Here is a 25,035-nt window from a genome sequence, read left to right on the forward strand (position 1 = left end):
ACTCTGTTCATAGAATCACAATTGTTTATAGTTCAGTGTTTCTCATGTTTTCTACTTGAAGTGCCCATACTTGCAGAGCAGAATAAATTCACATCTTCAGGACATTTATGGGTGGAGTCTAAATGATGAGGCACAAACAAAACAAAAGGCTTTGAAGTTTCAAGCTGCATCTTCCCAATTCAAGAAAAGTTTGCATTCTACTCCACACTGCACTCATGTGTCTATTTGATTGACCTAAAGGGGAGTTAATTGATGCTTTGGAAAGATGTACCATGTCTATCTTGTGGCTTTTTAACCCCCTAGAATGGCCAGCAGTGTTCCGCATGAGCGTAACATATTGAGAGATGTGTATAGTTACACATGGCATATTATGTAAAAGGTTTCTCAATTTAGGTTTTTCAATGTTTTCCTGTGGTAAAATATACAGTAGATATTTTTGGAAGGGATATCACTGAAGTGATAGTCTTCTCCATTCACTATATCAGAGGACATATACTGTGGCTTTGTCATATTGCTGATTATATCAATTCCAATCACTTCATTAAGGTGATATATGGCAGGCTTTTCTACTGCAACATTACTAACTGCCCCTTTGTAATGAATAAGTATTTGTGGAGAGATACTTTGAGATTATGTAAAATTCTATTTACTCCTGGGACTTTTATCCACTAGGTTTAGCATCCATGATACTTGTTTTAATCAATTAATATTAACAGTAAATGGTAAATTGTGATTTTTCCATTTCCTTCCTTGCTTCTACTTTTGCCCATTTATTCTACTATAACGAAGAGCTCTCCCTTTTCCTGCATTTATTTATTTATGTATTCACTCATTCATTTATTTAAAAAATATGAATGCAGATTCATATTCTTTATCCCACTCCTCCAATCCTGATTAGTTTTATTAAGCAATTCATGAGTTGGGCAGTATCCCATCTAGCAACTATAAGAGCACTCTGAGATTCATCGATGCTTATTTAATGAGTTATAATACTTCACTGTCATTTATTTTGATGCTCACATTGTCCCATATTTGGGAGGCCCTTCTGGTTTGCTGAAGTTTTTTTTTTTTTTTAATCTTTTTTACTTGTTCAAACTGAGGGACATTATGAAAAATAATTGACATTTACACTTCAAAAATTCACGCAATAAAGGACAAAGATAGGCAGGAATTATGTGGATTGAAGGTGGCCACAGAAACCTCTCAACTAGATGTAAGCCATGCTCTAGTATTTTCGTTACTGTCATAAAGGACATTACTGAACAAGTGATAAAACATGATGAAGGTCTCTAGATTACATAACAGTATTAATATTAATGTTAATTAATTATTATTAATAATAATTTGTAATAATTATAGTACAGTTATGTCAAAAATATATTTTTAAAACATACACAATGAAGTATTTAGAGAAAAAGGAGTATCATGTCTGCAATTTAATCTTAAACCAGTCAAAAAATAAACCTCAATTATCTATATTCAAATACATATACAGATAAACACAGAAAGAGAGCCAATGCTGGAGCCAATGTGGTAAAATATTAACATTTAAAAAAATCAGTAAAGGGCTTCAAAAAATTCTTTGTGTTACATTACAACGTTTTTTTACAAGTCTAAAATCATGTCAAAGTCAAAATATATTTAAAAAAAACCCATTTATCCATACCTCCCCTCCCCTCTCACCTCACACAGTAGTTCCTTCTATGGCGTCACTAGCCAGACACACTCCCTTGGCTTGCCTACGTACAGCTCACAGGAGAAGGTGGCCACTGGAAGAATGTTCCATTACTAGGCATTTCTAGTTGCCAGCTTAACCCCAAATATGCCATCTTGCAATTTAGCTCCTGTGTTGCTGCCTCTGTCCTTGGAGAAAAGCGGAATAACCCTGTCTCCAATTCCATGTGGAGTCAGTTGCAATGTGTCCCTAGCCTTTCATGACATATATGAAATGATTTGCTGAACTACCACCGTTATTGTCACCCACAGCTGGTTCCATGGACATGGGACCAGTGTGGTTGCACAGGCCCTGTCCATGATTTAATGTTGATGCTTGAAACTCTCAATGTTTTTTGAACAAGGGGCTCCGCATTTTCATTTTGCACTTGTTACCACAAATTATGTACCCAGTTCTGCTAGCACATGCCCATGGGGCAACTTTGTGTGAACTGGATACCCTTTAGCACAAGGTTTGGCTAGAACACAGCATCTATGTGCCAAGAAAAATGAGCTCCTTCATTCAGGTGCTTGCACCCACATTCCAGGGAGCACATTCTGGCTGCTGGAGAGCAGGCAGCACAGCACATCACCCCCATTCCAATCCTCAGTGGGGTGCTCTTCTACAGAGCATAGCTTCACCAGCAGCCTGGGCTCTCACACTGATCAATTTCAGTCTAAAGGAAAGGATGGACTTCTGGCAGAGAAGAATATTTCCTCTTGACTTTAGTCACCTTCTTTCATGGGGAGAGGGAGGCAGATTTCCAGCTTTTGTGCCATTTCTACCAAGTGCTCAGAATTGGTCTCATATGTTCCATAATCCGTGGCTGAATTCCACGTTGTGAAAAGGAGAAAGGGTATAGGGCAGGGTAGAACAGGCAGCCTCAAGCTGTTTCGGAGCCATATCGGCACATCACAGAGCTGTTTGGTTGTAATGACTCACCTGCTCCCAATTCCCTTTTGATCTCTTCTTTATTTTGGTAAAGATTATTAGGAGTAGTACACAGCCAGGGAGGACTAAGATGATCTTTTCAATAATGTCCTTGTGAGCTAGGGATTCGCTAAGAAGCCAGATGCCATGTTAGGCCCATGGCGCAATCTGACACCCACTAACAAGTGCACTTTTGTGGGATCACAGCTAGTATTGACAGGGCTGCTTTCATACCAGACCAATGCTTATAACACAAAGGCGGCAGCTCAGGCTCTGTCTTAGGCTCAGAGGGCAAGACTGTGAGGGCAATGCTTTTGAAACTTAAAGCAGGCTCTAGTCTAATACAAATAAGTCCAAAAATAACTTCAAAATAACTGATTCTGGGAAAATTATAAAGGCCATGGGAGAAGTACTGAATAAATGTTATGAGAACCCTGAGGTGGATGTTTAGATTTCATCACATTTGAAACTGGAGATGCTAGGTTATCTTTATCTTTTTCAATGGCTTGGTGAGCATGTCCACCCTAGTACTAAGGGGTTTGCTAACGTTGGTTTAGTGAAGGAGACAGCCTGCAAGATAGGCCTCGGATATAGGAGTCAGTTGGGGAGACATAGGGGTGAGAGATGGGGCTGAGACTACATTCCAGGGAGGAGGAAGAATATGAGCATCCCAAGAAGGGGAAAATGAGTCACCTGTCCCAGAATCCGAGCTGTGTGGACTCAATTGTCACTCAGCATGCCCGTACAGATATAAGGGGAGATGAGTCTCAAAATGGAGGTTAACGGTGAAGCTGAGTACCAGACAGATGTGCCTGTATTTAATTATTTTTATATTTAATTTTGCTATCCGAGGGAGTCATTGGCAGTTTTAGCAGGTGAAATTATATATCAAAGTCATGAAGCAGAGCTTCATATCTGAGATGTATTTGGATATCTTTCTTGTATACTTTTCAAAAAGATATGATCTCCCCCCACCCCTCCAAAACACAAATGAAAATACCATTTTTACTACCTGCCTGTAAAATTAGCTACAGAGTTTGACAGCTTTTAAATGAGGTTCTCCTTTAAGCTCTTCACTTATTCTTGGCATAATTGCTTAGATCTTTTAGGAGTTATTTCAAGTAAAGAGCATATTTAAATTATACTCAAGATGTACCATATATTTATATTTAAAAAAAAAATCAACAAACTAGTGGTTTCCTGCTGTGTTTCATTCCAAGTAGTCAACTTGCTATGTGACTATACCAGGTAAATGTTTCCATTATCCCCTTAACCCCCAAACTCCCATATTGAACAAAAGGCCCAGGTGTCAAGAGGGGATTGACCGACCAAAAGTTAATGACATAGGAAAACATTTTGTAAGCAGATGAAGAAGAAGGAGAAAAACAGGAAAGCAAAGCAATGGCTAAGCAGCCAAATGTTCACCCATGAAAATAAAGAACTCCGCATAATTGAATATCCCTGGCTTTGACAACCATCCAGCCACGGAAGGAACAGATGCCGCAGCAGCCTGGCCACCTCCAGCAGGACGGAGTCAGACAGACGAGAGAAGGCCTGTGGGAGTCGCTCCCTGGAGACAGGCTTCTGCCAACTTGGTGGAGGTAATGTGGGGGGTGGCTTTATTTATTTACTTTTACCCTTTAGAAAAATCACTTTTGAAATGGGGCCTCAGCTATTTCCAGCCCCAGGCAGTTGGAAGGACAGCCAACATCTCTGACACAGTGTGGAATTATTAAGGGACATACGAGTTGAAGATGATAGGAACTTTGGCTACACACTGTTGTATAGACACTAAGGCAGGAGCAGCATGTTGCAATTGTATATTTATATAAACTATATATCATTTAATTATATAATACATAAACATATAGCATAACTATATAAGTATAAATAATAAAATCATATATAACTACACACACACATAGGAATATAAATATATATGCAAACACTTGAGAAATGCAATTTACTCAAAAACAGAATAGGAAAGCAATAACTGCTTTCCTCAAGGAAACCCTCAAACATTCATGAACTTTTCTTTCTATCATATAACCGTTCTCAAACCCCCATTTCACAGGGAAGAAGGAAACATGGCTTAGGAGCAAGAGCACTCAGAAAGAGCTAAAAGGATATAAGGTCTGGTTCCATGTCTGCCACCTGCGGGTAACCTTTGGTCAAGTCTCCTAAGCTTCCCAGATATCACTTTCTGAGCCATTAAATGATAAAGATGGATGAATAGGTTAACTCAACATTTCCCAAATTGTGTTTCCTAAACGTTTTCTAGGGTCTTGCTACTCAAAGAATGGTTAGCAAACCAAGTGGCAGGGTCAGCATCTGGGAACTCTTGGAAATAATAGAATCTCCTACTTTGGACTGGACTTAACGGAATCATTTTAATTAAATCATCTGTATTTTAGTAGGATTGGAGTTTATGTGCATGTGCATTGAACACTGAGAAACACTATTCCTGGACAAGACATCCCAAAGTTACCCAATCATAGAACCACACGGATAACTTCATACAAGCACAGCTTCTCGGGTCCTCCCACCTGAGTCTGATCCAACAGGTCTGGGTTGGGAGCCCGAAATCCGAACATCTAGCTGATTCCCCAGGTTGGTCCCTGTCCAGGAAAATGTGAGTTATATAAATAAATAAAATGATTGTGCTTCTATTGTTTTCATTTAAAATCAAAGGCTCTCTGAGTGATGCCATGTCAATGAGCTTACTGATGCTTTTGCAAATCAGCTAAGCTGATCATATCAAGGAACTCCACCATAATGGTTTGCCTGCTGTGGTTCTGAAATTGTTAAATTTGTAATAGCTCATTGGTTAAATATAGGAAGAGTTTGCAGTTCTGATGTTGAACTACAATAATTTAATGAATAACATAAGAATGATACTAATTTTTCAAAGTCCCCTCAAGACAATTGTCATCAGATTTACAAGCTACATTCATCTATCAAAATCCTTATTTAGACATTAAAATGTCCTTAGTACTTTAAAAACCAATCTTAAAAAGAAAAAAACATAGTGACAATTATATTTAATTTGGTTTTTCATTCATTGGACATAAAGATTCTTCTCATGTGCAATATGCTGTTTGTTGAGAACTGCTTGCAAATAGCAGCCAGAAATCTCTTATTTCAATAAAACATGAAAGTTATTTTTTTTAAGTGTTCCTTTTTTTCCTACAAGCAAATCAAAATAATTCCAAGCAAGGTCCTAAAGGCAGTTTTTTCCCTCCACTTATGATGCTATTAAACATAGTTAAATTTCAATTTACACTTTAATGTACACTGGTCCCCAAGTCAGATGCAATATTTAATGACAAATCAAGTCCTGACTTGCATAATTTTAAATAAATTAAAGAATCTGACACTTGCAACACAGGAAGAAATTAAAAAGGTGTTGTAAATAGTACCAGACATTAGAGGAACTAAATAACATAGGCTTTAATGATGTTGCATTTATAACTTTAACTCCTATCTTTACCATATTCATATGAACATATCATGTACAAGAATGACAAAATGATTTTTTAAAATCCCTGCAGAGATCTATGAGATTATTAATCCAAAAGTATTGGGTGATACTAAAAAAGTGGGAAGTGAGAGAAGAGTGTTTTCCATTTTTAACATTCTTTGATCCTATCATGCTTGGGAGAACTGGATACTGAGGATTGGCCTAGAATGGGTTTTTAGAGTCCAAAGAGACATAATCTGCAGAAAAATATTACTAAGGTACCGAATCTGTAATTCAGTTCAATTAGTTTCAGTAGGTATTAATGCACCTACTGGTGAATGATGCTAGCACTAGGGAAGATGAAATGCATCCTAAAATAACAGGTAGGGATAGATAAGAGCTAACTCTGTGCCAGGTAGAGTTTTAAATACTTAGAGTCATCAATACTTCTAACTCTTGCAATAATTCTAGGAATAGGCATCCTTTTATCATTGAAGACATTAAGATGCAGAGAGATAAATTAATTGTCCACCATCACAAGACTAAGTAGCGAAGCTAGAACTGGAAACCACCAGGACTTTAGTATCTGGGCTCTTCCCCACCAGGGTACATGTATGAAACTGGAAACCACAGGGGCAAAGGAACATGTCAGTGAGTGAAGAGGACATGCAGAACAGCCAAGTGCTTAGAATGGTGACATATGGCACATGACTGAAGTTTATGGGAAATTAGTAAAAGTGAGTCTGAACCATTCTTTGACAAACTTTGCAAACCAGGGTGAAACTCCTGAAGGTTTCTAGCAGGCATGCGACTACCAGGAATTAAGTGAGCAAGTATGGAGGTGAGACAGACTAGAGGTAGACAGATTAGTGACAGGCTACATAGAGTCATTCACAGAATAAGTCACATGGGTCCCAGAGAAGTAGAGGGAGATGCTGAAGAGGAAAAGTGATGCTGAGAAGAAGGACTCTGATGGAACCCCTGTTGAAATCCTGTATACTTATTGCCTCTCCTGTCTTTGGACAGAGTCGGAGGATAATCTCCTTCCTCCTGACTAGGGTCAAATACCCAGGGCTAGGTTGGATGAGGCCATGCAGGGAGTTCAGAGCTAGACCAGTTAAGGGAGAGTAAAATCAAATTCCCTTTCTTAGCTGACCTGCTACTTTAACATCATCAAGGATATGTCGGCTAAAATTAACTAAGTATAGAAAAAATGTTTCCTATGGCTCTTACATCAAGAGCACAGCTTACAAGATGACCTCGTTCCCTTGGCCTACTAGAGCCCAGCCCACTTCCCAGGAGAGGGACTTCCAAGTTGCCAGTACAGAGAAGGTGAAATGCGTACTTTGAGAGGAAGGTTTCATTTCTCAAGAAGCACGAATGTCTCTGTAAATAGCGAGTCACTCCTATTCGACAACCACTGTGAAGAGTTCCTTGAGTCCTCAGATAAATTCCCCTTGTCCTGTATGCTTTATGACAGTCTCCAAAGGCAGCATTTGAATAAAACAACAATAACCACTTTGGCTCTCCTACCTCTCAATTTCTTTCTTGAGGAGCTTTTACACTCCTGAGCACACAAAGGAGGTTTCATGGGGACCCATGGGGATGGGGGAGATAAAGACATGTTAAAGGATGAGCAAGGAAGTCTGTGGATTTCTTAATATGTCTGAGATTTAAAAAATAAATAAATAAATAAAAACCACTGATGCTGAAATACAAAAAAGAAATCTTGGATTCTCCTGAAAAACAACTTTCTTTTTTTCTTTTTTTCCCCCCAAGTGTCTGTTTTTTTTTAAAGTCCTACTTGGGGCACACAGATGCAGTTTTAAAACCCATTTTCACGTTTTAAGATTCAGAGGGCAGAGGCTTAACAGCAGGCTATAAAAATCCCTTACTCTTTAATGTGTTATTTTTTGCAGATTTGCTGGAAAGTACAGTAAACAGTCATTGCTCAACTTTTCCCATCAATGCCCCCTGAACTTCATCACTGATGATGAACAGCAGAATCCATTTGCGTGCATTTCTTTCTCCAGAGCACTGTTTCTCCTGGCATTGTTGAGACACCTGCACTGACAATCCAGGCAGAATCTCTTAGCCAAACTGATTGGCTGATTGTACTCCAGAGGAAATTGACAAACACTTAATGTACAGTTTTCAAAGAGTAATTCGGTACAAGTAGAGACAATCCTGATGATTTTCTGCTGTCCTCTCCTGTTCATTCTCAGGAGCATCTGGCACGTCCGAAGCCCCTTTTCGACTCTATGGAAGTCTTGTCTGTGTTCCCACAGGACAAGAAAGTCACCCAGAATATACTCACAGGCTATGCGCACAGAGGCCTTCCTGCTCTTGGATGTCCCCAGGTGGCTCCACGCCACGCACTGGCACCAGTAGTCTTCCGGCCCGTGGAAGTCTTCCACCTGCTGCCTGGTGACGTTGATAAACACCTCCCGGATCTTCAGGCCTGATGGGGAGACAGAGCAAACCCACTGAGGCTGGTATAGTTCTCCACCAGAAAGTTAAGGCTAGCTAAACCTTTCCTTGTTAATTAAACCATTCTGTTTTTAATCAAGGAGAGGTTTTAATTACTTTGACAATAATATATTACTGCTAATTAAGTCCCAACAGCTGAGTAGACTGGAAAGAACGAGTGTAAAATATCCCTAACCAATGAGGCTCCAATACAATATAATCGTTGTCACAGTGCCTGGGCTTAGTGCCTTAAAAAAAAAAAATTTCTTCCTGGTATAAAATCTACCATGAGAAATGTAATACCACATTAGGTGCTGAGATTCTGGAAGCTAAAGAGGCCTCAACATACCCACCTCAGTGATGTAGTTCCAGGTTGTTCTAAATGCCACTACTGCTGAGTGTGGCGTTGGGGAGAGGGTCACTCTAGCAGCGCGGCTTAGAAGAAAAAGGGGACAGCAAACATGACTGGGAAGGGCCAGCAAATGTGACGCAGACAAGTGGAACTGAGTGAGCCTTCAAGCCCTGAGAGGAGGACCCAGGAAGGCCCTTGAAACAAGGGCGTGAGGACGTGAAAAAAGAGGGGCTTTTGTAGAAAGAGGGGCTAAGGGTACACATATAAAATGAGATAAAACCGAGACCTTGACCTTTTAACGTTGCTGTTGTTACTGTAGTTAGAAAATCTGATCTGCTTGCCTCTTCTCTCTGGGAAGTGTGAGTTTCTTGCAAACCCTCACCTAGGACTATCGGCTTTTCTTTCTTCGGGAAAGACAGTCACCTTGCACAGAATGTCAAGCATGAAAGGGCGCTCTCCTAGCTAGCCGTGTTCATTAAATCATCACAAGCAGGGTAGTAGCCTTTACAGTGGGCAGGCTGTGAACACTTGCGGGCTGGGCTTTGCTCAGGAGAGGCAGTACGGGAGAAAAGCGTGAAGCTCACTGAATGTCGCCTAAGTGTCTAGCATCACGATAAACCTTTAACCTATTCACTCATTACATTTCCTCAACGCACCAATGCAGTAGACACTGCTGTACCCTGCTTTGCGACTTAGGGACACAAAGTCCTTTGTTCTCAGTCACACTATCTGCAGACAGAAGATCTGGGCTTTGGGCCTGTATCTGTGTTCCACCAAAACCAGCCCGACAATGCTGTCCCTGAAATTTAAGTATTTCTATTTCATTATGGAAGTAAGACTGACATATATAACATCTAAGTAAAAAGTAAGTGCATTGAGTGCCTAACTCTGCTTCTACCTTTAAGTTCCATATGCGTTCAGGAGACAGAGCCATGACTAGAACCTAAATGAGCCAGGGACTCTGGTGGAGGAGGTGGATGGTGACTATGCCTTGGGTGGTGGTGGGACTTAAAGAACAAAAATGGAGGTGTAGACTTAGTCAGGCTGGGGGAACATCCTCTTCCACCCAGTCAATGATGTGCTGTTTACACTGTGAGATAAGGGATAGCATCACGGCCACATAAATTACCACATACAATTTGAGTTATACTTTCTAATCTTGTAGGAGGTACCACATATAGAAAAATCATCCTGAGGACAACTTCACATTCCTGCTGTTTGTGCAAAGTGCACATGTACATCTTTTCCCCTGTCTCCTGAGAAGTGTCTCCTGCAATGAATAGGAAGGAAGCCTTAGAGGCGTTTTTATTGTTGCTGTTCCTATTTTGTCCCTCTCGCACTGAAAAGAGATGTGAGTGGGAGGACAAGGACAAGGACAAGAAGGCGACAAAGTGGGCAGGTGCAGAGGAAGGGAGAATATCACTGAGAGAGAGAGAATCAAGAAAGGTTTACGAAAAGGGGTTGTCAGGACAGAAAGCAGAGGAGAGTGCGGTACCCACATTGGACATCAGAATGCGAGGCTGAAGAAATAAAAATAAGGAACAAGGCTGTAGAGAAGAGGGTTTGTTTTATATTTTTCTCTTTGATTTGAGGCAAACAGTGGGATGTCTGCTTTAAACAGGGAGGAGGAGGAGAGAGAACAACAAATCAGTGCATCTAGGTGAGAGGCAGGGTAACTTTAATATGACAGGGTTCCCCTGTCACAGGATGGGAGACATATTAGGACAGAATACGCCACCATTTGGGAATCAGAGGTCTCACAGAAGAAGCATTTGCTAAGCCTGAAAGGCCAGGAATGCCTTCAAGTTAACAAGGAACAAGTCAAAGTTTTCACTTTCTCCGGCCTACAAGCATAGCTAAGCCATCAGCTTCCTCTCAGTTGGAAATGAAGACAGACACCATCACAAAATGGTTTAGGATTATCATGTTTATACAGCTGGAAATTTCCACATCCAACCTAAAACCTGCTATGATTTAATCTAGGCATCATGGTGTTTAAGGGCACCTGGGATCAGTTTTAATGAGGTAGGATAAGACATACAGAAACAGAAACGACTGTCAGAAGGGAAACGGTTACACTCACAAGTTCCTAGAAACGGGAGCACAGCACACCATGCGAGGCCACACGGGGAGGCAGCAGGGTTGCTCAGGAGGCAGAAAGATGGGGAAAAGGTGGCCAAGAGCCTTTTTTGTGGTTTCCGTGGGAAGAAATTGGAGAGACGGAGTAAGCAGATCTAGAATTGGATGGTTTCAATAATACCACTGGACCCTGAGACATGATAGCTGTCCCTAGTTGTCTGGTACCCAGTCCTGGGGTTAGGGCAGGAAAACATTATTGGTCCAGAGTGTAAGCTCAATAAAAGAAGTGGTTGGGGGTAGCAGGCTCTCGATTGGCTGGTGTGATATGAAAGGCATGCTCTCGGGCAAACTGTTTGTTATCTCCAGACATGAGCGAGCCCTTGGCAGGCCAGTCCCTCCAGAGTCAGCTAAACCCCAAGATGAAAGAGCACCAAATACAGAAACTAGAAACCATGGTTATTACACACAGTGTAATAACATTTGGTCTGGAAAGCATGAGCAGTAGACCACAGAATCCACCATGAAGGTCATAACTGACCTTACCCCAATCTTGTCAGGAAGTTTGGCAACCCCTTTCTCAGCCTAACCACAGGAAAGAGGAAAATGCTGGTTGCAATTTGACCGTAGAATGGCTCAGTTACAGGTCCTTCCATAAGATTGGAAAAACAAAATGAATGTAAAAGAACTATTTCCCAATGCAGTAAATTTGTTCCTCAGGTAGTGTTCTGGTGGTAGGCTTCTTTAAAAGGCTCCAAGTGACATCCCCACCACAGGTAGTATATTATCTCTATGGACCTAGCTTTCTTCTTCTAACATAAGGTCATCAAATAGTCCCTTCCAGGAGAACACTTGGCAAATCATGAATATTTTGTATCTATTGCACTTTTTTCCTATCATAATAAGAAGTAATTATTGAATAAGATAAAAAAATTTAAACTAGTATATTCTCTCTCAAATCTTCACTATAGGTCTGTCTAGCAATACATATTTTATATATGTATGTATATATACATATAGGCCATATATAAATGTTATACACATACGTGCTTCTGCACGTGTGTGCGTGCGTGCGCGCACACACACACACACACATATACACAAAAGCCACACATGGGAAACATTGATGGAGAGCAGCTCTATTTAAGGAAACCTCCACCAGCCTGCCTGTTCTGAAGTTCAGCCAGTAGTGTTGCAGAGATAGCCCCTTCTACTTCTGCATTTCAAGAGCCGGCAGCTAACTTATTCACAGAAAATGCTACAGGGAAGTAAAAATCCCAGGCACACACAAGATGGCATCCCATAAACAAACAAGAGGAACATTCTACCTGATAAGTTGTATAACTCTAATAAGCCTGGAAAAGTCCAACCCTTTAAACTATTGTGCAAATTATAATCATTGCCTTTATTATGGAGTAGAGTCTTACAGAATATATAAATATGACTATGGAACTGATATGCTAATAAGCTTTCTACACCATTGGATGGTTTAGTTATATATAGACTAATGTTGGCAGCAGTTGAATAATTGCTCTCCATGTACGAAACATAACAGAGCAGCCCAGAGCTTCATCATTTGTCAGCTTTATTTGTTTAAATGAGAAAAATGCTGACAGCAGTTATTGCTGTAATCCCCTTACTTATCAGATAGAAAACACTAGATACTCTTAGCAGGTCTAATCCCATTGAGAGGATAAAAGTTAACAAATTTTCAAACTAATTGATGGTGTATATGCGCCATTGTTCAAGAAGAGAAATCCAAAAGACAGGGGGAAAGAAACCAAAAGAGAAAAAGAATGAAAATCATTTATTTCTGGTCGGTTCTTAACAAAAGGGCTCTCATCTTAGTGCCCGCTTGTTCTGTAGAAAAGAAGGAATTCTGGAGGAGTATTTAACATGCAGCACCATGCCAATGGTAGCCCAGTGCCTACTAACAGCTGTCCCACGCCTTTTATCTGTGCTCATTATCGCACTTCCACAAAGCCCATCCGAGGCATTCTGCTGCAGCTCGAGTTGCCAGCCGCTTCTCAGATACACCTGGTGATGGGCACTTGGGGAGGAATTTAGCGCAGTTCTCCGATGCTGACCATTCCTCACAGCTTTATGTGTTCTTCTCACTGTTTGAAGTTCGCTGTAGGAGGATGCTTGGCATAATAAACGGAATGAGTAAAATCAAAGGGAAGTAAGGATGCTGTCTGCTCTTCTAAGATGTTTTTCACTTCTTGAACCACACAGAAGCAGTAAGAGACCAGCACACTAGGCTCTGACGAACTGTTTTTTGTTTTTTTTTGTTTTTCAATCTAAGTCTCTGTTGCCATTTCCCTGGGCCATTTCAGCCCAGTGTTTTACCTACTCTTGCCTGGTTTTCCACATTTTCATATTTTGGGATTGAGCATTAAGCAAGAGGATTATATAGCTTTCCATTGACAAAGCTCCAAAAAACTATTCTAGGACTACTTCATGAGTAGTCTAGGGCCTTGCTCAATTCTCGGACAAAGAAAAAAGAAATCAAACGCCCTATGAAAAGCAACTGCCTCATAATGAAGATCCTTCTCTAATGGACCATCATCTCCCTATGCGGCTCAGTCCCTCTGAGGCTATGCTGTGGCTCTGAGGCAGGCCCGCCATACTCCCCTGCCTCCTGACAAGGCAGAAAACAACCCATTCAGCTGGAAGAAGGAAGTCTACCACCTATACATTAGAATAGAATTTTTCACTTGTCTCCTACCAGTTCAGGTTAGAGCCTAAAAAAATATGCTTGAACAACAAGCAGCTTCCTCATATTGTATTTTGAATAATGTATTGTTATTATCATTATTATTATTCCTTTGTATAATAAGTAATTTACTCTTATTAATACCATCACACACATTATTTCATCCATCTTAACACCATGCTATTATTATTTCCACTTCTATTATTATTTTGCCACAGATCCCATACCATAAGAAATAGCTCAAAGATGTAATATGGTTTATTATATATATTATTTAAAAATTATGTACCTGCCACTGTGCTAGGTACTAAAGATAATATGACTAAGCAGGTGACAGAATCCTACCCTCAAAGAGATTACAGGCTAGAAGTGGGAGGGCATTTTAATTCGTTCTGCCAACACAGTATGATGGTTGCTATGACAAGAGAAGTACAGACAGAGACAAGATCACACAGAGGGGCTTCTAACCTTCCCACAGCATCAGCAAATCTTCTGGGAATGGTTACTAGTCTACCAAGGAACAGAAGGCTCTGTCCTCACCCAGTATTTAGCTTGGTGTCAAGTGCAAGGCTCTGGTAAAAACAAACAAACAAACAAACAAAAAAAAAAAACCCACATAAACCTGACACACATTTGAAGTTTCAAAATTCTGAGATATAGGAAAGCATTTTCAAGAAACTGCCTCCAATTCCTGGCAGGATGAGGGGGTGTGGTGGGGGGTGGTTAAATGTCTTCAGGCAAACATGCTACTGAAATAATAAATTAAATGTAGATAATTAAAAGGTAGAACCGTATTTCATTTTACTGGCAGATATTTAATTAGGACTATATATCTTTTGCCACTTCATCCTAGCAACACGATTAAAATGTATTTTGATTAAAAAAATAGCCATCCTTTGAATGTGCACTATGCCTAATAAATACGCTTTTGGTTCCCCTGGATAATATGCACACTTCATAATCCTCAGAAGCACCACGAGTTCAGTCTTAAGTACAGAAACTAGGAAGACACCCAGGTTCTACAGTTTCTTCCACACTAGAGAGTAGAATTAATCAGCACCAAGGTGTCTGGCAGAGGGAAGCAAATTAACTTGATAGTGTCGCCTGATAACACAGAGAAGGGAAACTTAAGAGGCAGAAGTGGGCATGGCAGGGTTACTTAGAGGACAGGACTCAGACATCATACTCTCAACCTGGCGAGAAACACAGGCATGATTTCCACCCCTGCTGCCCTAATCAATGACCCTCCATTCCTGAAGTCACTAATCACCTCCTGTTAGATCATGTCCTGAGGTCAGGACATTTATCATACACTGCTATCTTCCACAGTACTACCATTGGCTCTGAGAAGAACATAAATCCTAAATGTAACTGGAATGAGTGAATAACAGGCAAGTAAAATGTTATTCTGAAAAGGATAATTATTTACTTGCCAATAATATTAGCCCCTTTATCTTTCTGGAATTGTAAAAGTTCATAATTTTCTGTCTTCTTTTTTGATGCATAATCACGAGCCACTTGCCCCCTTTAAGAAAAAAAAAAAAAAAGCAATTTTATATTTATCACTTTGAAGGCTAACCTTGAGTATTTGCTCTGCACCAAGCCCTGAACTAAGCCCATCACATGTCATGTATGTTAGATTCTGTGGTCCTCACAACAGTTCTGTGTGGTAGATATAACTATCACTGCTATTTTACATGTGGGAAAACTGAGATGAAAGGAAGCTAAGTAACATATCTACCTGAAGGAGTCTGTAGATGGAGAGCCAGATTACAAACATGGTACCATCTAACACTAATGCCCATGCTCTTAACCCCTCAACTATCTTATTTTTCTTTTTAGATCCTTGTAATTTCCACTTCATGTAAAAGAAACACACTTCTGAATGTTGCACGAACAGAAAAGCCTGAATAAATCCCAAGACACTGTTCAAGAATTCAGGGTTTAGAACTAAGCTCTACTCAATATCAGGAATTGTGATATATAGCACAGCTAGTTGCTTTCTATCTCTGCTGAAGATAGAATGAGAGTAAATGATCTCCAGATTTTTTAGGAAAGGTTAAATTAGACACAAGAGACAGGTTCTTCATCCTCTGTCCCAGGTTTATGAAAGAAATTCATAATGTTTTCCTGAAAACCTTTGACGATTCTGTCAGTCCTCTCTGAGAAGTTGAGTGATGAACAAGATGCAGTCTGGGGTGGGGCGGGAGAACACTTCTATAAAAGTGACTTTTAAACCCACAAACTGTCAATGCAACATCTGAGAAATTGATTATTTCTGTGTTATGTAGTCTAAAATATATACTTCCCAGAAGTACCTTGGTGATTTGTGAATCATTGAAGGCAACTTCAAATTAATGGTTTTTGGAAGATACTATATTCAAATCCCCATCACCAGCATAGCAAAGTTCTTAGATACAAACTTTAAAGACTTAATACATTTTTATTTCTATTCTTTTCCCCTTTCTCAACACAGTCCATTAACTTTTTTTTTCCCCCAGAGAGTGACTCCAGTTGTTTAAAAAGAAAATCACACACAATGAAATCCCAGGAATGATATTCTTTAAAAAGAAAAATATTAGTTTACCGGAGTTGAGACTTTTCCCACAACACACTGGAAGACACCTTATTTGACTCATTTAGAGTTCGGTATCTCCAAGGTAGAATATGGTAAGAGCCATTACGGTACCATACGGTACACCATTAGGGAAACTCCTGCTTTTGTTGAGCAATAAAAAAGTGGTTTAGCTTATTGATAAATCAAGCTTCCCACAGGCTACATTATCTTGATTGCCAATAGTATGTTTTGCTGATGGGTATATGTGTGTGTGTGTGTGTGTGTGTGTGTGTGTGTGTGTATGCGCACATGCGCTTATTTGTTAGATTAAAGCTTTTCATTTCTGTGTTTCTGCTCATGCCACCCTTTTCTCAGGGGCAGGATTCCTGGTTTGGGAACACCTCTTAGCTCCAGATGTTAACACAGGGAAAACACAAGGGAGAAAGAAGAGTTCCCATATTTCTGGATGGAATGAGGCAGAGCAAATGAAAGGATCCCCTGGCTTCTGCAGAGAACGAAAAGTGTCCATTACTAAGAGGTATAGCCACGGCCGTGCAAACACACTAACTCATGTCAAATAAATCGTCCTTTTTTCAGGCAGGAACTCTAGCTCTGGGTTTTTCAAGCTAAATTGCATGAAAACACACAATCCTTTTTCTTCTTATTTGAACTGTTAAGATGACGGGCCAAATTTCCAGAAAGACCAAAGGCAGTCTGGAGCCTTTAACAGGGGAAAGGATCTATTGCTTCCAATTTGGAAATACAGAAGATCTGTGTCTAATCCAAACAGTACCAGGTCCTGTGCACTTCCCCTTAGTTCTGCAAAGAAAGAAACTTGTATGTAAGAAGAATAACAAAATTCTCTTAGATTTCAGAAATGGGAAATGCACTGGCCAAAGATATGTAAGCAGTTACTTCTAACTTCTTAGAAGAACGTGGACATTTCTTTACCTCTGGTCAAATGGGGCCCCACTGTCCTTGGCCTTCAGCACCACTCTCTGCTGCTGGAGTGGAAGGAATTATTTTACAGACCCAATCAAAAGTCAGACCCAATCAAAAGTCATTTAAGTCTGAAAAGGTCCCGAGCTCAAGCTCAGCATTGAAAAACCCAAGGGAAGTAATGCATCTATTTTTCAATACCTGAGGCCATTTTGTTTCCAACTTTAACTGCACTTATGTATTGGTTTTGGGTATAATATCGCCACTCATCTCGCTCCACTTTCCACTCTTCCACTATGAATACAGAGCTTAGGAAACATAATTGCAGTGTGTGGTAGACAGTGGTTTTCATTAACTGCACAGGCGAACACTGTTTAGGGAGAGAGATTTCTTTCCTATTGATTCAATCAAAATGACTGAGAAGGAAAGGTTGTGCTTATTAAATTTTTTTCAAAAAGGTATCTGTTAAAATTTTAATTCTTTCAGCAGCACTTTTTAAAAATGGTATATAATCTCTTGAGATTTTGTCATTTATTAATTTTTGCTCTTTCTAGTTTCTTTTAAATTTGTGAGTTTTTATTGGCCTGCTTTTTTTTTTTTTAATAGAAAGTGGAGAGGGAAGGCTTTTACATGGAAACAGAGAGCATAGTCAACACAGCTATCTGTAAGACATGGAGTTGCCTAGCAATGCTAGGGGAAGGAAAAGGGGGTTGTAATAACAAAACAGAATGTTGTGAAATTACAAGAGGGTACCGTGTCAAATTGGCTCACAATACTTATCAGGGATTCTTTAAATGAGAATAGATACAGGATTTTATAGCAGCGGTATAAAAAATAGCTGATCAATTTTCACTGTTCTTCCTGTCTTTCATTTGGAGCAGTTTACCCAATGGGACTCTATTTTAAGTTTATTCCTGGTGAATATCTAGGACAGACACATCGAAGGATAAAACAGACAGCCCCACCGAGCCACTGATATCTGAATCCTTTCCAGTTGGACTAATTGAGTATACAATACATAAGCCTTTCATAGGCTGCAACTGTTTCATAGGCTTTTGCTCATGTGGTAAGTGCTGTTCCTTTTGTGGCCCTCTCCCAGATTTCAGGATCTTCCTTTGAAATTGTCATGCCCAGATAAGTGAGACCGCTACGGTTCGTGCCTCAGACCCTCTCAACACCAAATCTACCACAATCCCAACCTGGAGAGCACAAAAGCAGAAACTTTCTTGACATCAAGATTCTATGTGCTGTCTTCTTTTGCCTTGATTATGCCAAATCCTTCTTTAAAACACACAACCACCACCACCACCAAAAAGACCAGCTACACCTGGGATCCTGGAAATGTCTCTGAATCTTTGGGATGTAATGAACTTTTGTCTAACAGTGCCAGAAACATGACATGAAAGGAGCAATGGGCCCTTACAGAGGTGGCATAAATGGTCAGAAATAAATAAATTGCAAGTAAGTAACTATAGGGTTATACATTCAGGACATCGAAGCACTAAACAGATTATGATGGAAAATGATGAGCCATGTGCTGAAACCCATCCTCTTGCCAGTAAGGAAATTTGGTAATATTTTGATTGAACAGGAGAATGTAGAAATCTAGATGTAAAGGTGGCTTATAGTGTCAATGTGTTACAGAGTGGGGGTCTCCAAAAATCCCCAGAGCCTGCGGGTTGGGGGATGGGGAAAAGGGAACAGCTTTTAAGATGCCTTTGCATGACTATGGCTAGTAGCTTAGTGTCTTCATTATGCAAATGGATTTGGTTCTTCCAAGGCCCCAAGAAGATGGGAGGGGCTTTGACCATGGAAGGGTGCAGCAAGAGCATACAGAGCCTGCTCAAGTTTCTGTGAATGGTCAGAACTGGTTACCATGCCCACTGTGTCACAGGACACAGTCAGGGATTTAAAAATAGGCAGCAACCATTTTAGAGAGGAAGAGAGGAGATCCATGCGTTTTGTAAGGAGGGCAAAGGGAAACTCTATGTGGCTTGGAAAGGAAAGAGAGAACTCCATGTGACTTTGAAAGGGAGAATACCATGTGGCTTTGAAAGGGCAAAGCACATGTTTTCCTGGACTGTTATATGGAGGCTGATGACATCGTACCTCAGATCCTGAAGGAGACAGCTGACAGATAAGGGATGGGGAACTTCTGGGCATCTTTTTTGGCTTATAACCTTTTGGGGAGCAAGGGAAGTGCTGGGTCCCGTGGGAGAACAGGGCTCTGAGCTGAAGTGCTCACTGCCCTCCCCAGGTTGGAATTCTGTAAATAAAGGCTTGTTTTCCTCAACACTAGTTGTTGGGTTTTACACCAAGGTGCCACGTGAAAGACCCCCTTTCCCTCTGTAACAGTTTTGGTGAGCCCAGATGGCACTGATGGAACCTGTAGCCAGGTTCCCTCTGTAACGAAGGGAGTATATATCTGAAGTGCAAAACAGGATATACAGGTTCTAGAAATAACTATGTCATGAACCAGTTTTGTCTCTCAGAAGTTAACTCTTAATGTATAACATAGCGTTGTTACGTTATCGTGTACGATCCCTTCTGGTTCTCACATTTTGATTCCAGAATTCTACACATGCTCTTGGTCCACAGAACAACAGCTCTATAAAAGGCACCTCTTTTTCTTCCTCATACTGCACACTGGAATGAACAGGGAGCTGTGATAAGGTTTTAGGTGTTTCTCTGCCTTCTAAAGTTATATGTTTATACTGCAATCCCAAGTCAGTTCAGAACTGTATAATATTTAACACTGCTTATATACAAGGTGGGGGTCCCAAAATTAAAATTACTTTCTGGAGGGCAGGCCCCTTTTTGTACAGGTTTCTCCCTCACTCCCAGGTGAGTGTTCTAGGAAGCCATCTGCATCAGTGTTCCAGCTGGTGGTGTTGTGAGAGGTTGCTTTCGGCTTCAGTGAATTTTTTTGAAGACTCTTTCAATGCATTTGCCTGTTCCGTGTTGGGTGATTTACAAGCGCACCTGACCACACCATGCTGAGCGTGCACCAGTTCTTGACCAAACACAGCATGAACCCTGTGCTCCACCCTCCTTATTCACCAGTTTTACCCCAAGTGTCTTTTGTTTGTTTGTTTGTTTCTCCAGATGAAAGAGTCCTCAAGGAAAATATTTTGCCAATGTAGAAGAGGTCAAACAAACAAACAAACAAACACACAAGCAAAAAAAACAGCAAAAGCACTAAAAGGCATTAAAATCAATGAGTTCAACACTCTTTTGAGCAGTGGGGGAAAAACATCTCAATAGGTGTATTGCATCAAATGGAGAGTACTTTGAAGGTGACTGAAGTTTAAACATGTAAGGACAAATACACAAATTTTTATAAACAAATTCCATTTTTGGGGGCTCCCCTCTCGTATGTATGTCGCTTTTTGCGTGTTTATTGATTTCTAGGCAGAGACGGAGAACTATGTGAGGATCTTTTTGAAACAATTTTCTCTCTTTGCTCTGGAATGCAGCACACCATCTGCTCATTTCTTTGCTGGCTACTGCTCACACCCCTCCCTGACCCCTAAGGACGTATGTCTCTAGATCCATCGCCTTTTCATAGTTCCTGTTCTTTCTCGACAACTCCTCCATCTCCATGACTGCCTTCTTTATGGCTGATTACCAAATCTACTTTTCTATCTTTGAATGCCACCAAGTTGCAGGACCATGTCTCTTCATTAAAACCCATAAGTATTTCAAATCCAGCTTGTCCAGACAATGAGCGCACACTTTTCTCCTTGCTGATGTAATCATTTTAATTGCATTACCCTTCTGCTTTCAGAGATCAGTTTTTATTTTTTCCATCTTCTTCATTCCTTCAATCAGCTATTAAGTCTGATTTGTTGAAGTGTTTCTCACCCCAGATATACAGTTATGTCTGTGATCACTGCTCTAGAAACAGACCCTACTTTCTCTCAACTAAATTACCCAAGTCTCCTAACTTCCCTGTTCTTTTTTCTCCTTACCATTGCACACAATTGTGCCAGATTCATTCTTTGAAGCATAGCTCCAGCAATTGTCAATATAATCAATCCCCATCACCAGCAAAATAGCCATAGAAGTAAGTAAAGAACTCCTCACTCTGGTATTTGAGGCCTATGATGCCATTAATTAAATAAACCGTGCCAGGTATCAGCAGCTCTTCTCTAACACCAACTTTATCTTTTAACTAAATCACACTTCTTGTTGAACATATACCAAGCTTTCTTTTGTTGATGTTGAATGTAAGATGGCAGAGACTCCTCTCTCCCCTCTTGGGGTAGCATCAGTTTACGCCTGTTTATATTTCACATTCATCAATGTCCCTTTCAAAGGCTATTGCTTCCACATCTTTCCTGATTGTCCTAATTAGATGTGATTTTTTTTTTTCTTTTCCTCCACAGCACCATCTACCTCTCTTAGACATGTAATCTGTACTGCACTTATGGGTATATTGATCTTATACTTAACAGTAGGTGTAAAGCCCTAAAGATCAGTGTTTGCATCTTACCTCTCTTTTAAAAATATGAAGCACCTGGTCTAGTGTATTGAATAGCATTAGGATATGAGGTCTGTCTAGAAGGTATGAAGCCATGTAATATGAAAACTAGAGACATTTATTGAAGAACATACAAGGTACAAGAAACACTATACATAGGACAATGACATCTCAGTCCCTTTCAAAGCAGGCACCTTGGGCCCACATATAGTTCTCCCAGTCACCATCAGCTGCCCCGTCATATTTTCCTGAATCTTATCCATGGACTGAAATCTGTTCCCTTTCAAAGATGATTTTAGTTTTGGAGAAAGCCAGAAATCGCAGGGTGCCAAATCTGGGCTGTAGGGGGCACTGAGTCACCTGGGTGATTTGATGTTTCACCAAAAAACTCTACAAAAGATGTGATGCATGAGCAGGCACATTGTCGTGATGGAGATGCCAATCACCAGCTGCCCATAACTAAAGCCTCTGAGTCATCCAAATAGTTTCCATGGAAGAATGTTCAAACTTAACTAGAAAAATGTTTAAAGATGTTATTTATTTATTTTTAGAGAGAGGGGAAAGGAAGGAGAAAGAGAAGGAGAGAAACATCGATTGGTTGCCTCTCACAGGCCTCCAACCAGGGGTCTGGCCCACAACATAGGCACATGCTCTGACCAGGAACTGTACCAGCAACCTTTCAGCCCATAGGCTGGCACTCAATCCATGAAGCCACATCAGCCAGGGCTTAACACAAAATCTGATGCAGATTTGTCACTCTACTTGCTCAGCCATTTTGAATATAGCAGCCACACAGTACACATGCTCACTCAATGGCATCTACCACCCCCTCTGACTAGTACTGTGAAGTTGTCATTGTTCACATGTGTGTATTCCAGTCCACTCTCCTCGGCTGCCAGGTTAAATCAATGTCATGCATACCATTCTTGTTGTATTAACAATGGCTGGACTGTTTCTGGAGAGACCTCGTAGAGTTAATAAATTAAGCTGAAGTGAAACCTCCTAATTATACTCAGACTTTTTCGCTTATTTAAAACCTAATATCTATTGAGAGATTTGGGACTAATATAATCAATAATCAAGGGTGAGACCAGATTGGATTCAGAATAAGACTAAATTTTCAGGTAGTCTGAGGAGCCCAAGTTCAAAAGCATATACTGTTTCTGTTTTACACTAAAATATAAAAAGTTAAAATTTTTTGAAAGTTTGCAATCAAATGATCTTGCTCTGAGATCCAGGACAAGCCCATAGTTCATTTAATCTCTTTGAGCCTCAGTATCCTTATCTATGAAAAGGCAATGATAGCCTTATTGAAATTCAGAGGACTATTGCAAAGATAGTAAAATGATGTCTGTCAAATGCTTAGATATTCTTGTATATAGTAAGTGCTCAATAAACATTAACTAGTATGATCATTATTCTCATCAGCATCACTCACCAGCCAAAAGAGCCAAACTCATAAAGAAAAAAGTCCTAAAATTCTTTCATACTGGAGATCCTATTCAAAGTTGGTAATCTAATTTGGGCTTCCTCATTACACAGCAATCAAAAGAACTTAAGACTCAGAAACCACCCACTGTGGAGAAGGAAGTATGCAAGAATAATATTTAGGAGGAAAGATTAAAGAAACTAAAATTATGCTGCTTAAAAAGGCATCTGTTTGATGAAAGTTTTGTCTTCAAAAATATTTGGAATTCAAAAATGAAAACAGGGACTGCCTGACTTTCTTTCCAATGAGAATCATAACTGTCAAGCAAAATTAGGTATTAAAGTCACAGGGAGCAGAAAAACAAGCAGCCTTTACCATATTGGAGTAGACTAGCAAGAGAGCTCTGAAGTCATTTAAAGGTACTATTGCATCTTGTATTCCTGGGATGATGTTAATATGACCATATTCAAGTTAAGCAAACATGTGGGGCTTACACAATTAACAATATGAGGATCTGAAGCACTACCATGGGTTCTTCTGATTGCTTCACACTCTTACCTGAACTCTCATCCAGACTCTCCTCAGAGACATGCTCATTTTGGTGAACCCACTCGCCATTGCATTTGAAGAATATCTGCATGGCTGGCCTTGCTTTGCACCTCAGTGCAATGGGGTTGCTCTTGATGATATAAGCATCGTCTGGCTCCTCTATGAAATGAGGCAGTGTCCCAGGAGCTGATGGGATGGATTCAGGAAGGACTTCACCATTGTCAGTTCCTGCAAAATTGAAGAGGACATTAGAATGCAGCTATGCTGGCGGCATGTATGTCAGGACACAAAGCGAGACCGACACCAGCTCTAAGAATCTTTTGAAAAGCTTTGCCTCATATTAATACAGCATGCTCACAAGGCCTGTGCAGATGAATTATTTTTCCAGAGGCTAAACTAGTGTAACGTGGTATCTTTAGCTCGACACATCCTCAGTGTTGCTGGACAAATGAGAATAAAGGAATAGGAGTCTCCCTCTTACAATTTTAAATCTGCATGTCTTTGCTGAAAGAACTAAGATAAAAATCAGTGTAGAGAGAGGCTGACCCTTAAGATTCAGTTTGGTGAGTGGTTATCTCAAAGTGTTCATAAAATAATGGTAGGAATAGGTTTTGTTCTCCATAAACGAGTGTTAATATGGTTATGTTGATGGAGGATGCTCAGGCAGAAGACACGTCCAAATGATGCCAAACTGTCCACTTTGTTGACCTGTGGAACTTTGGAGGTTATCTGTGATTCTACCTTGGATAGGGTTTCTTCCCAAAACTCATCAGTTTCACTAAACTTCCTAAAAAGAATGCACGTTGTTCTGCCCACCATTGGCCATCACTGCCCATCCAGAGCACACCTTCCCTAGATACTAGGAGTCTCAAGTTCAAGGTTAAGAACTAAAACAAATCACTAAAATAGCTATGCACTTTTATTTAAAGATGTATAATTACATGTGTTCAAAAGGGAGAAATGCATATGATTTTCCCCTAAATTAAGGGAACTGATGAGTGGAGAAAAGCAACATAAAAAGGAAAAAGAGGAGTCCAGACTTTGCTTCACTGCCTATCTGTTACCTTTAGTAAGGATTTAAGGCCAGGAAAACGGCCCTTAAGTCAAGGGAAGGAAGTCGTGGCTACACAGCAATGTGGAGATGATCAAGAGGAATAATACTCTGTGCCTTCCAATGACCATTCCTCAGGAAGAACAAAGAATGCAAAGATTTCAACACCAGCACCAATGAGGCCCTGGAGAGGGTCATTCCCAGTCAAGTCAAACCAGTCTTAGCACTAATCTGGAGAAAACAACCTATCAAACCACTGGAAGAACAGTCCAGGTCATCAGAAGAGAACCCAGGAGACCTAATCTGACCT

General features: G+C 40.2%; 1 protein-coding gene across 1 annotated transcript in view; it reads right to left on the reverse strand.

Moving 5' to 3' along the window:
- The window catches only part of UNC5D (unc-5 netrin receptor D), a 223,474-nt gene extending 198,974 nt beyond the window's left edge, over positions 1-24,500 (reverse strand). The window contains exons 1-3 of the mRNA XM_090258224.1: positions 24,491-24,500; positions 23,684-23,902; positions 8,422-8,565 (exon numbers count right to left, since the gene is read on the reverse strand). Of these exons, the coding sequence (XP_090114350.1) occupies positions 8,422-8,565; positions 23,684-23,902; positions 24,491-24,500 (373 nt within the window). The remainder of the gene's footprint in view (positions 1-8,421; positions 8,566-23,683; positions 23,903-24,490) is intronic.
- Positions 24,501-25,035: the final 535 nt, after the last annotated feature.

The sequence above is a fragment of the Furipterus horrens genome, unplaced genomic scaffold (assembly GCF_987537825.1).
Source record: "Furipterus horrens unplaced genomic scaffold, mFurHor1.1.pri manual_scaffold_12, whole genome shotgun sequence".
Classification (NCBI taxonomy): Eukaryota; Metazoa; Chordata; class Mammalia; order Chiroptera; family Furipteridae; genus Furipterus; species Furipterus horrens.